The following is a 24,431-nucleotide window of genomic DNA, read 5'->3' as shown; positions in this document are numbered from 1 at the left end:
TACTGAGGATTTAACACATTGGGGTTTATAGTGCTTTAAAAAAGGACCCAAATCACATTTACAATTGTCAAGGTTTTGTCACACCATGACCCCCCACCAATCTTTCCTTCCCTCAGACACTCACAGCAGCAACCGCGTTTGGATGTCAGGCCAGGAGTCCTGGAGCTGCCAGTCACAGTACATGCGGAACAGAATACGCAGGCTACAGGCCAGACTACTCGTCTCCTGCTTCAGCAGATTGGGCTTCGACTTCCCCTTAAATCCTGAGACAGAGCGGGGCAGACAGACAGAGCGGGGCAGACAAGAGCATCCTATATCAAAAAAATATTTATATGACAGCCTGGCCAATTAGCTCATCTGATAGATCCTCTTGACACACCAAGAGAGAGACAGTTGAACATACCTGCTCTCCAGAGTGCAGTCCTCTGCTCGTTGTTAGAGTTGAAATCTCTGGCGAAGGTGTGCGACTCCAGCAGGCAGTCCAGCAGCTTGAAGAGGTGCTGGGAGGATAGGTGTCTGTACATGCCCTGCTCCCCTTGCCCAGGGACCCCCTCCTCTGCAGCCTCCTCCAGGGCATCCCTCTTGGACAGACACAGCAGTGCCCCGGTCAATCCCCCAGCAACATAAACTTAGTGTGTTTTGGGTGTAGGGTATTCAAAGCTATAATGAACTACATGTTAATAAACATCATGACTTTATATTTATAAAGGACAGACATGGTTGTGATAAAACCTGTGCAGCAGCCATATTGTCTGCGTCTTCCTTCTTGCTGGTTGCCGGGTAGAAGACAATGTTGTCAATGGTCTGGATCAGCTCCAACTGCACTACACACTTGATGAGCAGGCCTGCAAACAGCTTCTGGTCTGACATCCCTGACACAGAGCACAGAGGCATCAGCAAGATGACACGGTCGCCCTGTTTATAGCTCCTAGACAACTTTGCAGTATTATATTTTTTTTTTAAACATTATTTGCTCAAAACATTTCTTGCATTCTTCAGGACTATGACATTGCTCTTTCTGATAGTTCTTAATTCCTTTGTTTCTAATTTGGGGGATTTGTGTGTATTGTTAGGTATATTACTGTACTGTTGGTGCTTACAACATAACCCTTACACCTGCATAATATAGGTATGCGACTAATAATGCTTTATTTGAAAAACAGGGACCAACGAGAGCCTGGAGGTCAAACGTGGAAAATGACATGAAGGATAATGGAGGTAGAGAGAGAGAAATGTGAGTTGAGGGGTGAAGCCCAAATATTTGTGTAACCCGTTGCTTACTGGCGTGGGGTTTCCCTTTCCAGGTGTCATCGCTGGCGGTGGATATCTGGCTCTGCCCTCCTTTCTCCGACAGGGCCCTGTCACAGCTGTTCTGAGACTGAGTGTCAAAATCTACATCCTGTAAACAAAACAGACAAATACAGCCAATGAGATGAGAAGGCTCGATCTGCACGTTGGTTTAAGATCATAAACAAGGAACCAGATCAATTTACAAGAGTCAAATCGCTTTCTCTTGTTACTCTCTGTCTAATCAGGCTCAGATGGTTCATAAATGTTATTGTTTGCTGACCATGTGTTTCCCATCACCAGCCTCCTCTTCCTGACCAGCCGGTCGCCATGTCAATAGGCTGTTGAGAAGTGCAAACAGAAAATGTGCAAATCGTCAGTCATGTGGTCTGTGGGAGTGTTTCCTGTGTTCTGGCTGGCCACATGATGTGTTCATGAGTCACCATGGCCTGCAACAAGTTCTGCACATGACTAGACAACATCTGACAGCACTGCTAATGCACGCACACATGATCCTTATATTCTCTAACAGTGTGTTTTCTGTTTATATATATATAAAAAAAACACACACAATATATTACTGTTAGGTTCATGGTGATGGGATGCTGAAGTTGTGAGAACGTCAAGGTGACAGACAGGCCGGCCAGCAGCAGAACTCACGCGTCTGGTCTGGTGGTCTGGAAGATGTCCAGCATACAGGAGCACGTGGCGTTCCACACCTCTGGGCTAAACTTCTCCCCATTCAGGATGACCAGGTTCTCCAGGCAATTAGTCCCTGACCGGGCCAACTGCTCATTATCTGCGGGATAGGTGAAGAGAATATATTGACGTCATTCACCATTACGTCACCTAAACATTACATTTCTGGTAAAATGTTACATCATTTTACGGTAGATATTTAATTAGTTAGGTGTGTGTGTGAGTCAGCGGTGTTTTTCCTCCCCCCTCACTGTTGAGAGAAAGGCTCCCACCTTGTCTGACGCACCACTGCAGCTGAGTGAAGATGTCAGCCAGCAGGACCTCACTGAGAGGCTCATAGAACTGGGTGAAGACGTCACAGATGGCGTACAGGGCGTGGTTACAGGTCGTGGTCATCCACTCGTGCTTCTACAGGAAGTCACAAGACACAAAATACACAAAAGATGGAACAAAAAAAAAGTATATATATATATATATATATATAAATAAAATGCAACATTTCAGAGTCGCAGTCAGTCACAGCTCAAGTAATCAGTCACTTGAAATAAACAAAACAAAAAAGTCCTAATCTATGGATTTCACATGACAGGGAACACAGATATACTTCTGTTGGTCAGAGAACTTAAAATCAGGATCAGAAAACCTGTCAGTATCTGGTGTGACCACCATTTGCCTCATACAGCGTGACACATCTCCTTCACATAGTGTTGATCAGGATGTTGATGGTGGCCTGTGGAATGTTGTCCCAATCTTCTTCAATGGCTGTGTGAAGTTCCTGGATATTGGCAGGAACTGGAACATGCTGTCGTACATGTCAATCCAGAGCATCCCAAACATGCTCAATGGGTGACATGGTGAGTATGCAGGCCATAGAAGAACTGGGACATTTTCAGCATCCAGGAATTGTGTACAGATCCTTGCGACATGGGGCTGTGTATTATCACGCTGAAACATGAGGTGTTGGCGGGCGAATGAACGGCACAACAATGGGACTCAGGATCTCATCATGGTATCTCTGCATTCAAATTGCCATAGATAAAAGGCAATTGTGTTCGTTGTCCGTAGCTTATGCCTGCCCATACCAGTGGGGTTATTGACATCAGCAAACCGCTCGCCCACATGTCTTGTCATCTGCCCGGTACAAGTCGAAACTGGGATTTATCCATAAAGAGCACATTTCTCCAGCATGCCAGTGGCCATCGAAGGTGAGAATTTGCCCACTGAAGTCGGTTACGAAGCAGAAGCCCAGACTCAAGACTCTGGTGAGGACGACGAGCTTCCCTGAGACGGTTTCTGACTGTTAGGCTAGGTGGACGTACTGGCAAATTCTAACAGCTTATGGTAGAGAAATTAACATTCAATTCTCTGACAACCGCTCTGGTGGACATTCCTGCAGTCAGCATGCCAATTGCACGCTCCCTCAAAACTTGAGACATCTGTAGCATTGTGTTGTGTGACAAAACTGCACATTTTAGAGTGGCCTTTTATTGTCCCAGCACAAGGTCCACCTGTGTAATTATCATGCTGTTTAAATCAGCATCTTGACATGCCACACCTGTCAGGTGGATGGATTATCTTGGCAAAGGAGAAATGCTCACTAACAGGGATGTAAACAAACTGAGTACAACATTTGAGAAATCATCTTTTTGTGCGTATGGAACATTTCTTGGATCTTTTATTTCAGCTCATGGGACCAACACTTTGTTTATATTTTTGTTAAGTGTAATTCCAGCAGAAACTCCCATAGGCCCACAAGCTTTTTTTGGCTTGGACAAGACTTACTTACTACTTACGCAAGGACAATAACTATAGCCACTCACCTCGGTCTGCTGCTCAGGGAGCTTCATATTGTGGAAGATGCGGAAGACGATGCGAAAAAGGTCGTGCCACCAGTGCTTTTCAAAGGTGTGTCCGTAGCTCTTCATAATCTCAAACATCACAGTCAGACCCCTGTGACAGAGAGACACACATAATCATACATTAATATCTATTGGGCTCAAAGCATCAAAGTTGGTTACAGCCATATAGAGCCAAACGTCACGTTCGAATGATGCGCGCATACTAGCAAACAACAAGCCCCGTAGCAGATGGCTAACTATATACTGATGTCGGAACCATTAGCAGTGAGTGAAGACCATGAAAAACACACCAGACTGACGAGTATAGCCATGTTCAACAAGTATATCATTCTTCTAGCTTTATCTAGCTGTACTTGGGATATGTTACCTTGCCTCGCTGGTTTGCTTGGTAATCAAATCTGCCAAGTTATAGACAATAACCATCTGTTTACGTGTTAGCCAACTTGCAAAAGCTGCATCTGAAGTCAGACATGATCGTGCTTCCTTCCATGTAAACAAACCACGTTCCAATTCGGGAACTGCGTGCGTTACCTTTGACAACGCGGACAGGAAGTGGGTCTTAAGCTGAACACAGAACCGTGGTCAGATGTTTTACCTGGTTCTTATGTCCAGCTTGCAGCGGTTGATGATGCAGGACAGCTCAAAGAGGATAGGGAACCAGCCTCTCACCCACACCCGGTCCCCTGGGGCCACGTTCATGTCATCACTCGTGTACTCCCGCAGAGCCTGGGGACAGACCGGGAAGACACTCAGAGGAATGGAACAGGAACACCGTGATGCAACATTCTCAGATGGCGTACAGTGCAGGCGTGATTAGAGAGCAATGAGGCAGTTTGTAATCTAGGTCTGGGATGCACTCGGGGATTCTGTGGGGTCCCTAACCGTGGCCTGCGGGGTCCCTAACCGTGGCCTGCGGGGTCCCTAACCGTGGCCTGCGGGGTCCCTAACCGTGGCCTGCGGGGTTTCAGTGGCTGTTGAACGTTTTCCTCATTTGAACCCTCAACAGTATTACCATTACCTGTGTCATGGTTGAAGGTCTCTGTTCCATTTTCCTGTGTCAGATTCAGTGTCTATATCAGTGGCTGGAGACATCTGGTAGGTTTGTGCCTATTAAATGTGTCATTTTCAGTAGGAGGCTGATTCTCAGCAACAGCCCTTCCAACTGGTTGATCATTTACTTTTCACAATCTTGAGAGATGCACTCTGACAACTGTGCAGCCGGGCCGCACAAATATCCCCACACCTTCTTGGCCAATGACTACTCCCGGGTCCTCTCCACTCGACAGTCAACTCATTTGTAGTACACTTTGTTTCCAGTCTCGTACTTCTCATCTGAGGGATGAAGCTGCGAATTCTCTCTCTGCTTCAGTGAACACTTCTCTGGCTGCATGTAGTGCTGACAGGTGGAGTCCCACCCTTGCGCTCACACTGGTCCCTTCTAGTTTGTTTATGTGTGTCACTTACTCCCATAAGGGATGGGCTGCCAACAGGCAATTTGACACGAAAAATATATATATTTTTTTATTCATTCAGTAAAGGGATATCTGCTGGGACCACCTCTGTTTTAATGTGACACTTAGTCTGACCTATTTTTGCTGGTATCACGATTTTCACATGGTGTACTTATTTCATTTTTAGTGTACTGACATTGCTATCAAACCATTTAGCACCAAACACTGTGCGTGTACACGCAGTATGACTCACAGCAGGTCCTATTGGACTCAACTATAAACATCTGTGTCAGAAGCAGATTGGTTTGAAAACAGTGTTACACTGTTCTCTCGGATTCCATTTTCCTCTGTTAGTTTTTATGAGGACAATCATGTTAATCTTTACCCATTGGTAAGTGCTTTGACAAATAGCACATTTTGATCTCCTTCCATAACTGTCAAGTGGATTTGTGCAGGGCAATGGCGCCCTCTTCTGGTTGTCTTGAGAACGTGACTTGTTGGCACCTATTCTCTGCTGCTCGGTGTGGTATACCGAGTCACTCACTTGCATTCCATCTGTTATTGACACGACAGCCATCTTTACAGACTTTTTTGTTGTTGTGCCGATTTCATTGATGCAAGAGTCAGCACAGTACAAGCAGTCAAAGCCAACGGTTTCCCCCTACCATCCATACAGGCAGTATCTACCAACGTGAAAGCTAACAGGCAGACTCCACCTGCTCGCGCAAAATAAATGTAGAAATCTATATTATTCAATTATTGCACCCACACTGCTTGCGCCCGCCAACGAGCGTCTGCATTGCCAAGGGCTAAAATAGAAGTCAGTTCTATTTCTGATGCAGATCACGCTGCAAGTGCTGCCTCTCCCATCTCCTCATTGGTTTATAGCAGCAGGTACCCACGTGCCATCTCCCCATTGGTTATACCCATGTGGGTGACAAAGACGAACGAGGTCGGTGGCGGTAAAGCACCTAATTTATGAAAGTTGCCAATCGCAATAGAAAGTCTAGAGAATAAAAAGCCTAGGAGGAGAGATGACAAGAAACGATTCGGTTGACCGTTTTAATGTGGATTAATTGTTGAAGTAGAGGACCTTGTGCATTTCAGGTAAAATAACTCAATGTTTATATCCCAGGACAAATTCGCTAGCAAAAGCAAGCTAGCTAAATAGGAGAAATTAGCTAAAGTGCAAGCTAACTAGCTAAATTTCCATAAATGTTTAATTATTTTTGACCTGTCCAAATTAATATAATTGGTTCAGAGTTTGTTTTGATATTTTAACCTGCGTGTCGTGATCGTGTTTGGTGTGGGGGGACAATGCACGATGGCGCACGCGCGCAGCCGGTTTGGGTTCCGTGTAACACTGCATCTGGAAGAACCATGTACTTGCACATCCTATTTTACCTCTGTTCGAAATCAATTATGTAGTCTGTTATTGCAACCAACAGTGGTGTAAACAACCTAAGTAAGAAAACTTTAAAGTACTACTTAAGTAGTTTTTTGGGGTATCTGTATTTTACTATTCATATTAAATAATGTAACTTTTACTTAACTACATTCCTAAAGTAAATATTGTACTTTTTAGTCCATACATTTTCCCTGAAACCCAAAAGTACTTGTTACATTTTGAATGCTTAGCAGATCATGAAAAAATTATAATTCACACACTTATCAAGAGAACGTCGTCCCTACTGCCTCTGATCTGGTGGACTCACTAAACACATGCTTCCTTTGTAAATTATGTCAGTGTTCGAGTGTGCCCCTGGCTATCTAGAAATTAAAATTGTGCCGAAATGTCTCTAGTAACACTGTCAAAGTTTGTGGCCTGTGTGGTGCCCGTACTTTGTACCCGGGGCCTGTGTGGTGCCCGCACTACTACCTGTGTGTTGCCCGGGGCCTGTGTGGTGCCCGCACTACCCCTGGGGCCTGTGTGGTGCCCGCACTACCCGGGGCCTGTGTGGTGCCCGTGTGGTGCCCGCACTACCCGGGGCCTGTGTGTTGCCCGCACTACCCGGGGCCTGTGTGTTGCCCGCACTACCCCTGGGGCCTGTGTGTTGCCCGCACTACCCGGGGCCTGTGTGGTGCCCGCACTACCCGGGGCCTGTGTGGTGCCCGCACTACCCGGGGCCTGTGTGGTGCCTACCTGCGGTCGGTCTGCGACATATTTAGCGCAGTGGCGGATGAGCCGGATGGCCTCCATACTGGTGTCAGGGAAGGCAGCGTTGCACACAAACTCAGACAGACACTTCACCGCATCCTGGAAGGAGTCTATGGCTGCTGCAAAGTGCTGCTGAAACGTGATCACTGGAGGAGAGAGAGAAACTGTTAATCAGCAGTCCATTTCTCTACAGAGTTGGCCGTCGACTGTCAGTCAAAATGGTGAGCCGCAGTCCTGATGTGACTGACTATACTCACTGACTATGTGGCCAGTGGTCTGGAAGGCCAGCTCCACAATGGTCTCGTCGTGATCCGAGGCGGCCTGGTGGAACACAGAGAAGATGTTCTTCCAGCCGGAGCGGATGTTGGCTGCCTGGGAGTTGACCATCTGGGCCACACAGCGGATCACCATGTCCCTGATAGTGGGAGACCTGTGGAGGAGAGGTCGGTCAAACAGTCAATGGTTTGTTGCGAGTGTGTAGAGGGAGGGTTTCTCCCCCCCCTCATCATATCCTCAATATTGACCCAAATCACCTCTGCCTCTTTCATTTTATTCCCTTCACATGACCCATTTCAAGAACAGTCCCTTCCACCTGGTCCATGTCTACCTGTTCTTCTTCACGATGTGTTCAAATGGCCGGAGGAAGTCCTTCTGGAAGCGGAAGTTAGCCAGCTCTCCTTTCTCCAGGAACTTCATTGACAGTTGCCTCAGAGAGTCCACCGCAAAGATGGCCACATCCTCGTTGGGGTTGCAGCCCACCTGGGAGAGTAGCAAACACACAGGCATAGATCCACAGTCAATAGATAGGCTACGTCTTTGCATAATCAGCTTAGATTAATAGATTAAAGGGATATTTTGGCAATGAAGCCCTTTATCTACTTCTCAGAGTCAGAGGTACTAGAGGATGCCGTTTTTAATGTCTCTGTGTCCAGTACGAAGGAAGTTGGAAGTAGTTTCGCCAGCCAATGCTAGGAAGCATAAGCGCAATGACTGCAAGTCTTTGGGAGTCTGCTAACATGCTACCTCTAACTTCCTTCATACTGAACCCAGAGACAAATGGTATCCAAAGTATCCCTTTAATACTATCGATGGACTAACAATACTACTCAACGCAGAGTCTCCACTAAAAGTGTTTCTTAGTCCAGAAGTAGGCTTAATCTGGTTCTGGGAAACCGTCCTTACTTTATGAAGGTAGTCACTCACCTTGTTGAAGTGGTCTCCAATGACCTGCCAGATGCGTGACCACTGCAGACGGATACGGTTCATGTTGTAGTAAGATATCTCTACTATCTTCTGCAGACTGAACATCCTCGGCTGGTGAGCAGAGGCCAGCTCATCCATGGAGACCGCACACAACCAGCGCACAAAGTCCACTAGGAATAGGACACAGGACGACGTCAAGAAACACATTCACACACTGCCAGAGACGGATACAGAGAAACACACAGATCCACTTACCCACTGCATTTCCATCTAGCTTTGTGGAACCAGTGAAGATCCTGCAGACAAGGCAAAAGGTAGGTCATGTACTTCCAAATAGCACAATCCAGATCAGATGGCATACAGTACATGACAAAGTATAGATGTCTGACTGCAGACATGGTGTATGGTGACCATGTGTTATATGGCTGGGCGATGTGGCCAAAATACAATATCTTTCACATTTGATGGTGTTTGACAGTATTTGAATTATACAAGTTCTAAATATGCTTGATGAGCAGTGTATGGCCCTAAGGTGTCAACACATACTTTTTAAGTTACTTTAAATGGGGCTTTCACCATCCAGATTGTACTTATACTGTTCCAATAAAACTTTAACCAAAAGTTGGAATATAGTGGGGACTCTGAATACGGTTTTGTTTGACATGACAATGAATGAAAAAGCCAAGGAGGGGTTATTGTGACAGGGTAGGAACCAAAGTGTTGATCAGTCTTTCCCCAGTGGATCCTAATTAGATGTTACATTAAATGTTTGCTCTTACTGTAGCTTTGATGTTGCTAACTAATAGTGTAATTATAGAACCCTTGTGGATTTATATTAAGAAGCAATGTGGAAATCAGCATCGTTGTCATGAATATCTGCAGCATTGACCATGCAGACTGTCACTGCGAGTGGTTGTTGTGACTCGTGGTTGTGCAAAATATGCTCTCCTTGAGTGCCAGGGGGCGGGGCTTGGTGTGTGTGGAAAGAGAGAGAGACAACTCAAGTAGCAAATGTAATACGTGGCGTAGCACATTTAACAAACTAAACATTGAAATACCGTTACACAAGGTAAAGTAAAAACCTAAACCGGTCGGTGCAGCAATTACCGGAATATAGTAAAATACGGTATACCGTCCAGCACTGTCGCGCATCTCTCTCACCTGTCCACAGCCACCATTACTCTGAGAGCTGGTCTCTGACTTGTCCACAGCCACCATTACTCTGAGAGCTGGTCTCTGACTTGTCCACAGCCACCATTACTCTCAGAGCTGAGCTGTTTTCGAATAACCATACTAACATACTGTATACTTAATGAGTATATACTACATAGTATTTAGTTCATTTTAGTACACTGTAAACAAACAGTATCCTTTCAGTTGAGCGTACTAGCTCTTCGCCTGTCTACCGGAATTTGATGCTGTTGCTAGGCAAACTATTGCTAGCTAGTTAGCATAACAAATGACTAGTTAGACATTTTATGACTTCGGTTGTGTTCTTAAATTCAATCTGGAGTGCCAGAGTGCGCTCGTAAATTCAGAACGCTTCGCACTCGCAGCGCACACTGGACGCTCTGGCCGACGAGTAGAGTTTATTTGAGTGTTCTGACCTTACAAAAGGCAGTCAAGCACACAAGCTAATGTTGGCTAGCTACTTCCAGACACAAATGAGACCACTGACCATTTTACTCGCCCTAGCAGAGCTGGTTAGGCAATTATGTTATCGAGAGCGTTGGTGACCAACTGTGTTGCTGGCAACAATTTAATTACACTTTTTTGCCAACTTTTACTGACACTGGCCATATTCGGGTGTTGAGCGCTCGAAAATTCATTATTCTGCGCTCTGGAATCAGAGTAGATCGCCAGAACGAATTTGCGAAAGCACCCGAATGTCCCTTGAGAACGCACAACAACTATACCATTTAGCTAAGCTAACATGCTGACCAGACAGGACACGTTGTGTGCACGAGCGTCACAAAATACATGTTATTAAATTATTGCTCCCACACTGCTCACGCGCGCCAACGAGCGTCTGCGATGCCAAGGGCTAAAATAGAAGTCCTTTCTATTTCTGACGCAGATCGCGCTGCAAGTCCTGCCCCACGTGCCATCTCCTCATTGGTTTATAGAAGCCCACGTGGGTGATTGAAAGACTAACTGTTTTGCCGGTTGTCGTGGTAATACCATGAAAGTGTAGATGCCAATCACCATATAAGTTCAAAGATTAAAAAGCCTGGAATGAGATGACTAGAAACGATTTGGTTGGCAGTTTTGTGTGTGGATTAATTGTCGGAGTAGAGGACCTTGTGCATTTCAGGTAAAATAACAATGTTTATATCCCAGAACAAATTAGCTAGCAACAGCAAGCTAGCTAAATTAGGACGAATTATCTAGCAAGTACAAGCTAACTAGCTAAATTGCCATACATGTTTGTTTAATGCATTCGACCTGTCCCCAAATGAATGTCATTGGTTCAGAGTTTGTTTTGATATTTTAACCGGCGTGTCGTGATCGTGTTTGGTGTAGGGGGACAAAATACATGTATGCACGATAACGCAGACGGTTTGGGTTCAGTGTAAGAATGACGGGAATAAGTCAGTAAACGTTGGGTAGTTAGCTAGATAGCCAATAGTTAATATTCTGGCAAGTTTGATGTATAATTAGCCAACTAACGCAAACTAATGTTAGCTAGCTAACATATCGGAAAATACTGCTGTAATGATATGTGGTTCATGAGAACGGCGTAGCTAACAAATTGTCAGCCAACAAAACCTGGAACGTAACTTATTTGAAAAGTCATTACATTGCTCAACATCTTCTTAACATTTGTCCTTATTAGTTAAAGCAATGAATTTGTATCCTCTCTCGTACTTCGGCTGCATATTGTCCGCCATTTTCTTCAAATCTGAAAACGATGTGAAGCCACGCCCATTTCCTCTAGAATTGCATTTACAGGCCCTAAAGTACGGAAATAGTGTCCTCTGCTTGTATACTTCATATTTTGGCGAATTTAGTACGACATCCGGGAACTTTTGGCATACTAACTATATCCATACTATGACCAATAAGCATACTACATACTCAATTCACGTCACAAATAGTAAGGTTAGTATGAGTATTCAAACACATCTCTGGTCTCTCACCTGTCCACAGCCACCACTACACTCTGAGAACTGGTTTCTCCCACTGACTCCTGGATATGAGCCATCTGCCTCCGGTCTGGACCTCCAACCAGGGTCCCTGCAACAGGAAACACATTTAACACACCAGTCACTTGCCAAACGGCACCCTATCCTCTACATAGTGCACAACTTTTGATCATGGTCCATAGATCCCTGGTCAAAAGTAGTGCACTATTATAGGCAATAGGGTGCACTTTGGGACATAAACGCTGTCTTCAAACACCATTTACACAGTCAATGTCCTTGATGTTCAAGAGCACTGTGAGCCTTACCCAGTCCCAGGGGCATGAACTCCTCTCCCCCGATGGGGAAGCCCTTGATGCCAGCCTGGCTATCCCGAGCCACTCCAGAGATGTAGCGTGTCTTCACCCCCGTGCCAATCAGCTGGGCCAACTCCAGCTGGCTAATACACCGCAGGATCTGCAGAGAGAGGGTTAGGGCCCTCTTGATCTGTTAAAATGTCTCTACCAAGTGCTACACTATATAATATGGGTTTGATTCCTGACTAACAGAAGAGATGAGAGGCAGGGTTAGAAATGGGAAGGCCAGGTGCTATCTGGGAGAAGCCCTCTGACCTACCTCGTGCCAAGAGTTGCCCAGGTAGTTTCCGTCTGTGTGGGCCACAGTGATAAGGGTCTTGATGGTGTCGATGTTCTTCTGCTTCATCTCAGTGATGCTGGAGCTGGCTGTGAGCAGGGTGAACCGAGCCAAGGCTTGGACGTACGCATCCCTCTCCAACTGCACATAGAGCCACAGACAGACGGGTAATTAATGTTAAAGATGAACATAAAGACACAAAACTGTCTCTTCTAGGTTATTTAAGTTCATGTTAAGTCTAGAACTATGTTTGATGGGAGGGGGGGTATTTGGAAAGTAAAGTGTATAAGGCTGTGTTTACACAGGCAGTACACAAATTGGCAAAAGAGCTGATCTGATTGGTAAAAAAAAACTATTAGTGGAAAAAGATCAGAATTGGGCCACCTGTGGAATCACAGCCTAAGGTTGCAACATTAGATGTTTTAGAAGCAGAGGTCTAGCTGTGTAGCCAGGGGAGACAACTAACCTGCATACTGAAGATGCATGCAATCCTGACAGCACAGCGGATCCCCTCCAGACACAGAGAGGCCACCTCCTGGTCGTCACAGTCCTGTAGGCCCACGCTGAAAGCTGCCAGGAGAGGGGTCCACGCCAGCTGAAATACACAGGCAGGTAGAGCACACAGGCTTGAATCCTTTTACTTCGTAAAGAACATCGGTCTCACACACACACACATACAGATACAGGGTGAAGTCATCTTCTGGCACAGGTGATAAGTCTGGGCTTCTGCATCTAAACTTCTTGCTCATCTACTCATAGCGGTGCCAGAGGAAGGCACAGAGCATCAAGGACATCACACCTCCCAGCTGGTCTCTCCCTTACCGTCAGGCAGACATGAGGTCTGATACCAACAGGCTCAGAAACAGTTTCTATCTACAAGCCATCAGAATGCTGAACACTTCAACTGAACTGACCACCTGCTCTGATTCTCCACACCTTAGTACACATGCATTCACACACCCACACAAACACACTGAGTGTACAAAACATTAAGAACACCTTCCTAATGCATTAGCATCGAACAGCCCCCGTGATATGCCAATTCGCAGGGAAGTTAGGAACAAATATACACAGTTAGGCGAGCTAAGGCTAGCTTTTTCAAGTAGGAATTTGCATCCTGTAGCACAAACTCCAAAAAGTTCTGGGACACTAAAGTCCATAGAGAATAAGAGCACCTCCTCCCAGCTGCCCACTGCACTGAGGCTAGGAAACACTGTTACCACCAATAAATCCACAATATTTGAGAACTTCTATAAGCATTTTTCTACGGCTGGCCATGCTTTCCACCGGACTACCCCTACCCCAGTCAAAATTGTGCCTTCCTGTATTACACTTATGCAAAATAAAAAAATATATACACAGTGGGGCAAAAAAGTATTTAGTCAGCCACCAATTGTGCAAGTTCTCCCACTTAAAAAGATGAGAGAGGCCTGTAATTTTCATCATAGGTACACTTCAACTATGACAGACAAAATGAGAAGAAAAAAAATCTGGAAAATCACATTGTAGGATTTTACTGAATTTATTTGCAAATTATGGTGGAAAATAAGGTCTTTATAAAATACATGTGGTTTGATTGAGGCTGGCTGACTCTACCTTGAACATGGGCCGGACGTGCTCCAGATGGGTGGCGCTGAAGAAGGGGGCTTGGGCGTGGCTTACAGCCTCCATCAGGGCCTTGGCTGTCTTCGCCATCTGTTCCATCTCAACATCATACAGCAGACGACGCTGCTTCTCATTGGCTACGCCTGCAAAGAGAGACCACCCACATTATCACAACTAATCTCTAGTGGACAGACAACGTAAAAACATCTGACAAAATTATGTAAAATATTAGTTCTGGGTTGACAGAGTATCACATGACCAACACCTACGTTTCCTAGGCAACCAGTAGGGCTACAATTCCCCCTGGGCAGGTTGGTGTAGGGGTTCAGCTGACATAATACATACAGGATTAGATAGCTTGTCAGAGAGACGTGCCTTCAGAGAGACGTGCCTTCAGAGACGTGACATTGAGGATTCTGCATTGTGATGCATTTACATGACACTAGAACATTCTATAACAGTCATGTTAGAACCCCATTAACATGACACTACAACATTCTATAACAGTCATGTTAGAACCCCATTAACATGACACTACAACATTCTATAACAGCCATGTTAGAACTCCATTAACATGACACTACAACATTCTATAACAGTCATGTTAGAACCCCATTAACATAACAAAGGGAATATTTAAAATAATAACTGAAAGTCTAGAATCAGAACAATATTCTAAATGTTGGCTCAACTCTAAATATAATGTCTCTTTTGTCATACCCTGGCTCCTCTACTTACTGTGCTTGCTAGTCTTGGGTGTGATAGTGTGCTCCTTGCTGTCCTTCATGGCGATCTTCTTGCCAGCAATCTCATGGTATATGGAGGACAGGTACTCCTCAGGCAGATCCTTACTGTCGTTGATGCCACGGTTCATTCTGATGTACTGTTCCTTGGTCATTTTGTTCTTCACCTGTAACATAACGGTGGGGACCTCAGTTACTAAAAACAACTGGCCGTAGGTAGGTATGAACAGGCTAAATGACGGTCTGGTCGAGTTCTGGTGGTGGGTTCACAAAGGAAGGGTTGGGAGTTCAAATCCCGGATGAGCAATGCATGGTAACCTTTTGGTCCTTTGTAGCTCAGTTGGTAAAGCATGTAACTCCAGGGTAGTGGGTTTGATTACCGGGACCACCCATACGTAAAATGTATGTATAACTGACTAAGTCGCTTCGGATAAAAGTGTCTGCTAAACCTACTCATTCCAGGTAGTTGTTTTTTTACATTGTAGAATAACTGTGAAGACATAAAAACTATGAAATAACACATGGAATCATGTAGTAATCAAAAAGTGTTTTCAAATCAAAAATATATTTTATATTTGAGATTCGTCAAAGTAGCCTCACTTTTTTTGATGACAGCTTTGCACAATCTTGGCATTCTCTCAACCAGCTTCATGAGGTAGTCACCTGGAATGTATTTCAATTAACAGGTGTGCCTGGAATTTATTTTTCTTAATGCGTTAGAGCAAAAAAGTTGTTGTTAAGTCCATATGGCAAGAACAGCTCAAATAAGCAAAGAGAAACGACAGTTCATCATTACTTTAAGCTATGGTCAGTCAAAGCGGAAAATTTAAAATCACTTAAAGTTTATTCAAGTGCAGTTGCAAAAACCATCAAGCGCTATGATGAAACTGCCAATCATGAGGACCGCCACATGAAAGGAAGACCCAGAGTTAACTCTGCTGCAGAGAATAAGTTCATAAGAGTTAACTGCACCTCAGAAATTGCAGCCCAAAGAAATGCTTCAGAGTTCAAGTAGCAGACACGTCTCAACATCAACTGTTCAGAGGAGACTGCGTGAATCAGGACTTCATGTTCAAATTGCTGCAAAGAAACCACTAAAGGACATCAATAAGAAGAAGGGACTTGTTTAGACCAAGAAACATGAGCAATGGACATTAGAGTCCAGATTTTTGGTTCCAACCGCTGTGTGTTTGTGAGATGCAGAGCAAGTGTACAAATGATCTCTACATGTGTGGTTCCCACCATGAAGCATGGAGGAGGTGTGATGGTCTGGGGGTGCTTTGCTGGTGACACTGTCAGTAATTTAGTGTATCAAATGACCTGGCCTCGACAAATCACCGACCTCAACCCAATTGAGAGGGTTTGGAATGAGTTGGACCGCAGAGTGAAGGAAAAGCGTGGGAACTCCTTCAAGAGTGTTGGAAAACCATTCCTCATGAAGCTGGTTGAGAGAATGCCAAGAGTGTGCAAAGCTGTCATCAAAGCAAAGGCTGGCTACATTGAAGAATCTCAAATATATAAAATATTTTGTTTTGTTTAACTCTTTTTTTGGTTACTACATGATTCCGTATGTGTTATTTCATAGTGTTGATGTCTTCACTATTATTCTACAATGTAGAAAAAATAAAAACCCTTAAATGAGTAGGTGTGTCCAAACTTTTGACTGGTACTGCATATGTTTTTTTTTATTTTTTAAAGACTGACTGGTAGATGTTCTGACCTGTGGACTGTGCGCACACACACACAGTCAAAGGTTTGGACATACCTACTCATTTAAGGGTTTTTCTTTATTTTTTCTACATTGTAGAATAATAGTGAAGACATCAAAACTATGAAATAACACATACGGAATCATGTTGTAACCAAAAAGCCACTTTCATCATAGCGCTTGATGGTTTTTGCGACTGCACTTGAATAAACTTTCAAAGTTCTTGAAATGTTCCGTATTGAATGACCTTCATGTCTTGAAGTAATGATGGACTGTCGTTTCTCTTTGTTTATTTGAGCTGTTCTTTCCATAATATGAACTTGGTCTTTTACCAAATAGGGCTATCTTCTGTATACCACCCCTACCATGTCACAACACAACAGATTGGCTCAAATGCATTAAGAAAGAAAGAAATTCCACAAATTAACTTAAGGCACAGCTGTTAATTGAAATGCATTCCAGGTGACTACCTCATGAAGCTGGTTGAGAGAATGCCAAGAGTGTGCAAAGCTGTCATCAAGGCAAAGGGTGGCTATTGGAAGAATCAAATAGTTTTGATGTCCTCACTATTATTCTAAAATGTAGAAATTAGTAAAAAAAAAAATGTAAAAATCCTTGAATGAGTAGATTTTCTAAAACTTTTGACGGTAGTGTATATACATAAAACCAGACTGACTGATTGGTTGGTGTTCTGACCTGTGGACTGTGCAGGTCTGTGGTCAGCATGATGATGGAGAAGGCCAAGACGTAGGCTGTGTCTGCACTGGCAAACTCCCCCTGTCTGGGGGAGGGAGGAGTAACACATCAATATAACAGGGAGGAGTAACACATCAATATAACAGGGAGGAGTAACACATCAATATAACATGGGGGGAGTAACATCAATATAACATGGGGGGAGTAACATCAATATAACACGGGGAGTAACATCAATATAACACGGGGGGGTGTAACATCAATATAACACGGGGAGTAACATCAATATAACACGGGGGGTAACACATCAATATAACACGGGGAGTAACACATCAATATAACACGGGGAGTAACACATCAATATAACACGGGGAGTAACATCAATATAACACGGGGGAGTAACATCAATATAACACGGGGTAGCACATCAATATAACACGGGGGGTAGCACATCAATATAACACGGGGGAGTAACACATCAATATAACATGGGGGGTAGCACATCAATATAACACGGGGGAGTAACATCAATATAACACGGGGAGTAACATCAATATAACACGGGGAGTCACATCAATATAACACAGGGGGTAGCACATCAATATAACACGGGGAGTAACACATCAATATAACACGGGGTAGCACATCAATATAACACGGGGGAGTAACAGATCAATATAACATGGGGGGTAACACATCAATATTACACGGGGGGTAGCACATCAATATAACACGGGGGGTAACACATCAATATAACACGGGGAGTAACACATCAATATAACACGGGGAGTAACACATCAATATAACAGGGGGAGTAACACATCAATATAACACATTAATATAACACGGGGGTAGTAGTAGCACATCAATATAACACGGGGGAGTAACACATCAATATAACATGGGGAGTAACACATCAATATAACACATCAATATAACACATCAATATAACAGGGGGAGTAACACATCAATATAACACGGGGAGTAACACGTCAATATAACACGGGGAGTAACACATCAATATAACACGGGGTAGCACATCAATATAACATGGGGAGTAACATCAATATAACACGGGGGAGTAACACATCAATATAACACGGGGGAGTAACATCAATATAACACATCAATATAACACATCAATATAACAGGGGGAGTAACACATCAATATAACACGGGGTAGCACATCAATATAACACGGGGAGTAACACATCAATATAACATGGGGGAGTAACACATCAATATAACACATCAATATAACACATCAATATAACAGGGGGAGTAACACATCAATATAACACGGGGAGTAACACGTCAATATAACACGGGGAGTAACACGTCAATAAAACACGGGGAGTAACGCATCAATATAACACGGGGAGTAACACATCAATATAACACGGGGAGTAACACGTCAATATAACACGGGGGAGTAACACGTCAATATAACACGGGGGGAGTAACACGTCAATATAACACGGGGGAGTAACACGTCAATATAACACGGGGAGTAACACGTCAATATAACACGGGGAGTAACACGTCAATATAACACGGGGAGTAACACATCAATATAACACGGGGAGTAACACATCAATATAACACGGGGGAGTAACACATCAATATAACACGGGGGAGTAACACGTCAATATAACACGGGGAGTAACACGTCAATATAACACGGGGAGTAACACATCAATATAACACGGGGAGTAACACATCAATATAACACGGGGGAGTAACACATCAATATAACACATCAATATAACATGGGGGTAGCACATCAATATAACATGGGGGAGTAACACATCAATATAACACGGGGTAGCACATCAATATAACATGGGGGAGTAACACATCAATATAACATGGGGGGGGTAGCACATCAATATAACACGGGGGTAGCACATCAATATAACACGGGGAGTAACACATCAATATAACACATCAATATAACATGGGGAGTAACACATCAATATAACATGGGGGAGTAACACATCAATATAACATGGGGGAGTAACACATCAATATAACACGGGGGAGTAACGCATCAATATAACACATCAATATAAAACGGGGGAGTAACACATCAATATAACACGGGGGTAGTAACACATCAATATAACACGGGGTAGTAACACATCAATATAACACAGGGGTAGTAACACATCAATATAACACGGGGGTAGCACATCAATATAACACGGGGAGTAACACATCAATATAACATGGGGGGAGTAACACATCAATATAACACATCAATATAACACGGGGGAGTAACACATCAATATAAAACGGGGGAGTAACACATCAATATAACATGGGGGAGTAACACATCAATATAACACATCAATATAACACGGGGAGTAACACATCAATATAACATGGGGAGTAACACATCAATATAACACATCAATATAACACGGGGGGTAGCACATCAATATAAAACGGGGAGTAACACATCAATATAACACGGGGGTAGCACATCAATATAACACATCAATATAACACATCAATATAACACGGGGAGTAACACATCAATATAACACATCAATATAACACGGGGTAGCACATCAATATAACACGGGGGAGTAACACATCAATATAACACGGGGGAGTAACACATCAATATAACACGGGGGGGTAGCACATCAATATCACACGGGTGGAGTAACACATCAATATCACAGACATTAAAGACGCAACATCCACACAGTATCTGTAACTGAGGACGTTCTTCATGGCAGGTTTCCAGGGAGTGTATAAAATCTCAATGCCTCCCCCTGCAGGTAGCATACAGCCACATTCCTTACCCCTGGTTACACTCCAGGTATCGGGCAGCAAACTTCTCCATGAGCCTGTCAATCTTCTGGGCCTCTCCTGGGAGCCGGAAGCCCTCCAGGAAAGCCCTCAGAGCAGAGACAAAGTCCCGGCCACAGAAGTCCAGCTGGTCCACATAGTTGTACATCACCTCCTTGTTGAAACGGATATTCTCCCCCAGGTACTCCCCTACCTGTGTCTATAGAGAGGAGAGGGGAGTTGAGGAAATAAATAAAACGTTGTGTAAGAGTTTATTTTATTTAACCTTTATATAACCATGGAAGTCTGTTATATACACAACAGCGTTTTACAATGACAACCTGTTACATACTCTGGAGAGGATACTGAATCAAAGTTCTCCATGTTTGCCCAGTGATATAAGTTGGGTGAAGGGCTATGAGGTTGTGGTGAGGAGCTCACCGTATCCAAGCGCTCCTCTTGATGCAGGAACTGGGCGATTTCCTCCGCTGTGGTTCCCAGCATGCCTTGGTCTTGTAAGTACTGGACACCTCGCTTGGGCTTTTTGTTGAACCTTGAGAGATGGTGACACAAATAATCTACAGCTACTACAGATATCATTAGATTGGCCACAAGACATCTCCCTGACTGATAGACAGGTACAGAGAACATCTCCCTGACTGATAGACAGGTACAGAGAACATCTCCCTGACTGATAGACAGGTACAGAGAACATCTCCCTGACTGATAGACAGGTACAGAGAACATCTCCCTGACTGATAGACAGGTACAGAGAACATCTCCCTGACTGATAGACAGGTACAGAGAACATCTCCCTGACTGATAGACAGGTACAGAGAACATCTCCCTGACTGATAGACAGGTACAGAGAACATCTCCCTGACTGATAGACAGGTACAGAGAACATCTCCCTGACTGATAGACAGGTACAGAGAACATCTCCCTGACTGATAGACAGGTACAGAGAACATCTCCCTGACTGATAGACAGGTACAGAGAACATCTCCTGACTGATAGACAGGTACAGAGAACATCTCCTGACTGATAGACAGGTACAGAGAACATCTCCCTGACTGATAGACAGGTACAGAGAACATCTCCCTGACTGATAGACAGGTACAGAGAACATCTCCCTGACTGATAGACAGGTACAGAGAACATCTCCCTGACTGATAGACAGGTACAGAGAACATCTCCCTGACTGATAGACAGGTACAGAGAACATCTCCCTGACTGATAGACAGGTACAGAGAAAGTCAGAGGGAAGACAGTGACTCACAGCTCAATGCCGTGCTCAATGACGTCCTTTTGTTGTTTGATGACCTCATACTGTTCTGGGTGGTCAGGCTGGGAGGACTGGACACTAGATGACATGGTGGAGTCCAGAGAGCTGACGCTGCCTCTACGAGACTTCGTCTGGTCAGGAAGCTTGCGCTCCGCACCCTCACCATCCGACGGCTGCTCCTGGCCTGGATCACACACACACACACAGCAGGGTCAAGACACACACACACACACACACACACACACACACACACACACACAGCAGGGTCAAGACACACACACACACACACACACACACACACACACACACACACACACACACACACACACACACACACACAGGTCATTCTACTCACCGAGGTTGGCCTGCAGGTTGGGGTTGACATACATGTCTCTGCTCCACTCCACCATGCATTTCAGAATGGACACCAGACACTCCAGGCCCTTCTTACGCAGACTCAGCTCCTGGAAAATACAGTACCAGTCAAAAGATTGGACACACCTACTCATGCAAGAGTTTATTATTTTTAAGATTTTCTACATTGCTGAATAATAGTGAAGACATCAAAACTATGAAATAACACATACGGAATCATGTAGTAACCAAAAAAAAAAAGTGTTAAACAAATCCAAATATATTTTAGATTCTTCAAAGTAGCCACCCTTTGGCTTGATGACAGCTTTCCACACTCTTGGCATTCTCTCAACGAGCTTCCTGATGTAGTCACCTGGGATGCTTTTCCAACAGTCTTGAAATACTTCCCACATATACTGAGCACTTGTTGGCTGCTTTTCCTTCACTCTGCTGTCCAATTCATCCCAAACCATCTCAATTGGGTTGAGGTCAGGTGATTGTGGAGGCAAAGGTCATCTGATGCAGCACTCCATCTGACAAATAAATGTGACATGTGTGTGACATGTATGTGACAAATAAAATTTGATTTGATTTTGATTTGATTTGATTTGATTCCATCACTCTCCTTCTTGGTCAAATAGCCCTTATACAGCCTGGAGGTGTGTTGGGTCAGTGTCCAAACCAGATGGGATGGCGTGTCACTGCAGAATGCGGTGGTAGCCATGCTGGTTAAGTGTGCCTTGAATTCTAAATAAATCACTGACAGTGTCACCAGCAAAGCCTCCCACACCATCACACCATCCCCCTCCATGCTTCACGGCGAGAACCACACATGCGAAGATCAACCTACTCGGCATCTCACAATGCCATGACCATCGGAACCAAAAATCTCAAATTTGGACTCGGAGCAAAGGACAGATTTCCACTGTTCTAATGTCCATGGCTTGTGTTTCTTGGCCAAACAAAGCAAGTCTCTTCTTATTGGAGTCCTTTAGTAGTAGTTTCTTAGCAGCAATTCGACCATGATGGCCTAATTCTCACAGTCTCCTCTCCTCCTCAGTTGATGTTGAGATGTGTCTGTTACTTGAACTCTGAAGCATTTATTTGGGCAGCAATTTCTGAGGCCGGTAACTCTGATGAATTTATCCTCTACAGCAGAGGTCTTCCTTTCCTGTGGCGGTCCTCATGAGCGCTTGATGGTTTTTGAAGAAACTTTCCAAGTTCTTAATGTTCCCAGATTAAGACGTGAAGGTGAGTAATGGACTGTCGTTTCTCTTTGCTTATTTGAGCTGTTCTTCCATGGACTTGGTCTTTTACCAAATAGGGTTATCTTCTGTATACAAACCCTACCATGTAACACAACTGATTGGCTCAAATGCATTAAGGAAAGACATTCCACAAATTAACTTTTTATTTATTTATTTTACCTTTATTTAACTAGGCAAGTCAGTTAAGAACAAATTCTTATTTTCAATGACGGCCTAGGAACAGTGGGTTACCTGCCTGTTCAGGGGCAGAACGACAGATTTGTACCTTGTCAGCTCGGTTACTAGTCCAACGCTCTAACCACTAGGCTACCCTGCCCCCCCATTAACAAGGCACACCTGTTAATTGAAAAGCATTCCAGGTGACTACCTACCTCATGAAGCTGGTTGAGAGAATGCCAAGAGTGTGCAAAGCTGTCAAGGCAAAGGGTGGCTTGTTTGAATAATCTAAAATATGAACTATATTTTGATTTGTTTAAAACTTTTTTGGTAACTACATGATTCCATGTGTTATTTCATAGTTTGTAGAATAATTGTGAAGACATCAAATTAGAAAAAAAGTAAGAAAATAAAAACCCTGGAATGAGTAGCTGTGTTCAAACTTTTGACTGGTACTGTATTTCTCCTGTTAATGGTCGATGACATCATATACAGAGCTCAAACACACAGAAACAGATGAATGACTGAAAATTCAACCATGATTTGGTATATATTGTATAACTCTGTGTAAATTCCTCTGTCTGTATTCTGTCTCCAAATGTTGTCTATCACTAGCAGCACCATTACCACCAGGTCACATTCTGACTGTCAAGGTACTTGGTGAATAAAAGTGATTCTAATTCTGACCATATTTGGTAGGTAACTACTGACAGGTCAGTGTGAGGTCACCTGTAGAGGGGTCATCCCCAGCTCCTGGCCACTCCTTCCCATGGCAATCTTAGACAGGTCATTCACCAGACGCTCAAAGATGTTGGCAGCGTTCAGGTCACAGTCGTAGTTCACATAGATATCCACCACACACTGAGCATCTGGGGTGAAGGGTTTGAAGAGGGGGAGATTAAACTGAGACAGGTCTCAATGAGGGTTGAGTGGTATATGGTACATAAACAGCAGCATGTGTTTTTACTTGAGGGGGAGATTAAACTGAGACAGGTCTCAATGAGGGTTGAGTGATATATGGTACATAAAACAGCAGCATGTGTTTTTACTTGAGGGGGAGATTAAACTGAGACAGGTCTCAATGAGGGTTGAGTGGTATATGGTACATAAACAGCAGCATGTGTTTTTACTTGAGGGGGAGATTAAACTGAGACAGGTCTCAATGAGGGTTGAGTGGTATATGGTACATAAAACAGCAGCATGTGTTTTTACTTGAGGGGGAGATTAAACTGAGACAGGTCTCAATGAGGGTTGAGTGGTATATGGTACATAAACAGCAGCATGTGTTTTTACTTGAGGGGGAGATTAAACTGAGACAGGTCTCAATGAGGGTTGAGTGGTATATGGTACATAAAACAGCAGCATGTGTTTTTACTTGAGGGGG

The 24,431-nt window shown here is 44.0% G+C and overlaps 1 protein-coding gene across 4 annotated transcripts in view; it reads right to left on the bottom strand.

Moving 5' to 3' along the window:
• Window positions 1-24,431, bottom strand: part of LOC112221348 (brefeldin A-inhibited guanine nucleotide-exchange protein 2-like) — a 47,744-nt gene that overhangs the window by 2,591 nt on the left and 20,722 nt on the right. For 3 of the 4 annotated variants that reach the window (XM_042304175.1, XM_042304176.1, XM_042304177.1), the window contains exons 12-37: window positions 23,777-23,916; window positions 21,625-21,733; window positions 21,264-21,453; window positions 20,426-20,537; window positions 19,999-20,204; window positions 17,186-17,270; window positions 14,777-14,948; window positions 14,030-14,181; window positions 12,900-13,028; window positions 12,416-12,574; window positions 12,109-12,256; window positions 11,798-11,894; window positions 8,913-8,953; window positions 8,658-8,827; window positions 8,062-8,213; window positions 7,712-7,884; window positions 7,440-7,600; window positions 4,441-4,571; window positions 3,807-3,936; window positions 2,259-2,394; window positions 1,948-2,086; window positions 1,571-1,628; window positions 1,282-1,399; window positions 733-872; window positions 404-581; window positions 125-263 (exon numbers count right to left, since the gene is read on the bottom strand). In XM_042304175.1, the coding sequence (XP_042160109.1) occupies window positions 125-263; window positions 404-581; window positions 733-872; window positions 1,282-1,399; window positions 1,571-1,628; window positions 1,948-2,086; window positions 2,259-2,394; window positions 3,807-3,936; window positions 4,441-4,571; window positions 7,440-7,600; window positions 7,712-7,884; window positions 8,062-8,213; window positions 8,658-8,827; window positions 8,913-8,953; window positions 11,798-11,894; window positions 12,109-12,256; window positions 12,416-12,574; window positions 12,900-13,028; window positions 14,030-14,181; window positions 14,777-14,948; window positions 17,186-17,270; window positions 19,999-20,204; window positions 20,426-20,537; window positions 21,264-21,453; window positions 21,625-21,733; window positions 23,777-23,916 (3,565 nt within the window). Of the gene's footprint in view, window positions 1-124; window positions 264-403; window positions 582-732; window positions 873-1,281; window positions 1,400-1,570; window positions 1,629-1,858; window positions 2,087-2,258; window positions 2,395-3,806; window positions 3,937-4,440; window positions 4,572-7,439; window positions 7,601-7,711; window positions 7,885-8,061; window positions 8,214-8,657; window positions 8,828-8,912; window positions 8,954-11,797; window positions 11,895-12,108; window positions 12,257-12,415; window positions 12,575-12,899; window positions 13,029-14,029; window positions 14,182-14,776; window positions 14,949-17,185; window positions 17,271-19,998; window positions 20,205-20,425; window positions 20,538-21,263; window positions 21,454-21,624; window positions 21,734-23,776; window positions 23,917-24,431 lie in introns of those variants that run through there. The other variant, XR_006079661.1, reaches the window with a different exon arrangement.

This window comes from Oncorhynchus tshawytscha, linkage group LG22, assembly GCF_018296145.1.
Source record: "Oncorhynchus tshawytscha isolate Ot180627B linkage group LG22, Otsh_v2.0, whole genome shotgun sequence".
Taxonomy (NCBI): Eukaryota; Metazoa; Chordata; class Actinopteri; order Salmoniformes; family Salmonidae; genus Oncorhynchus; species Oncorhynchus tshawytscha.
Note: the sequence above shows the minus strand (reverse complement) of the source record. Positions and strands in the feature narration are given on the sequence as shown.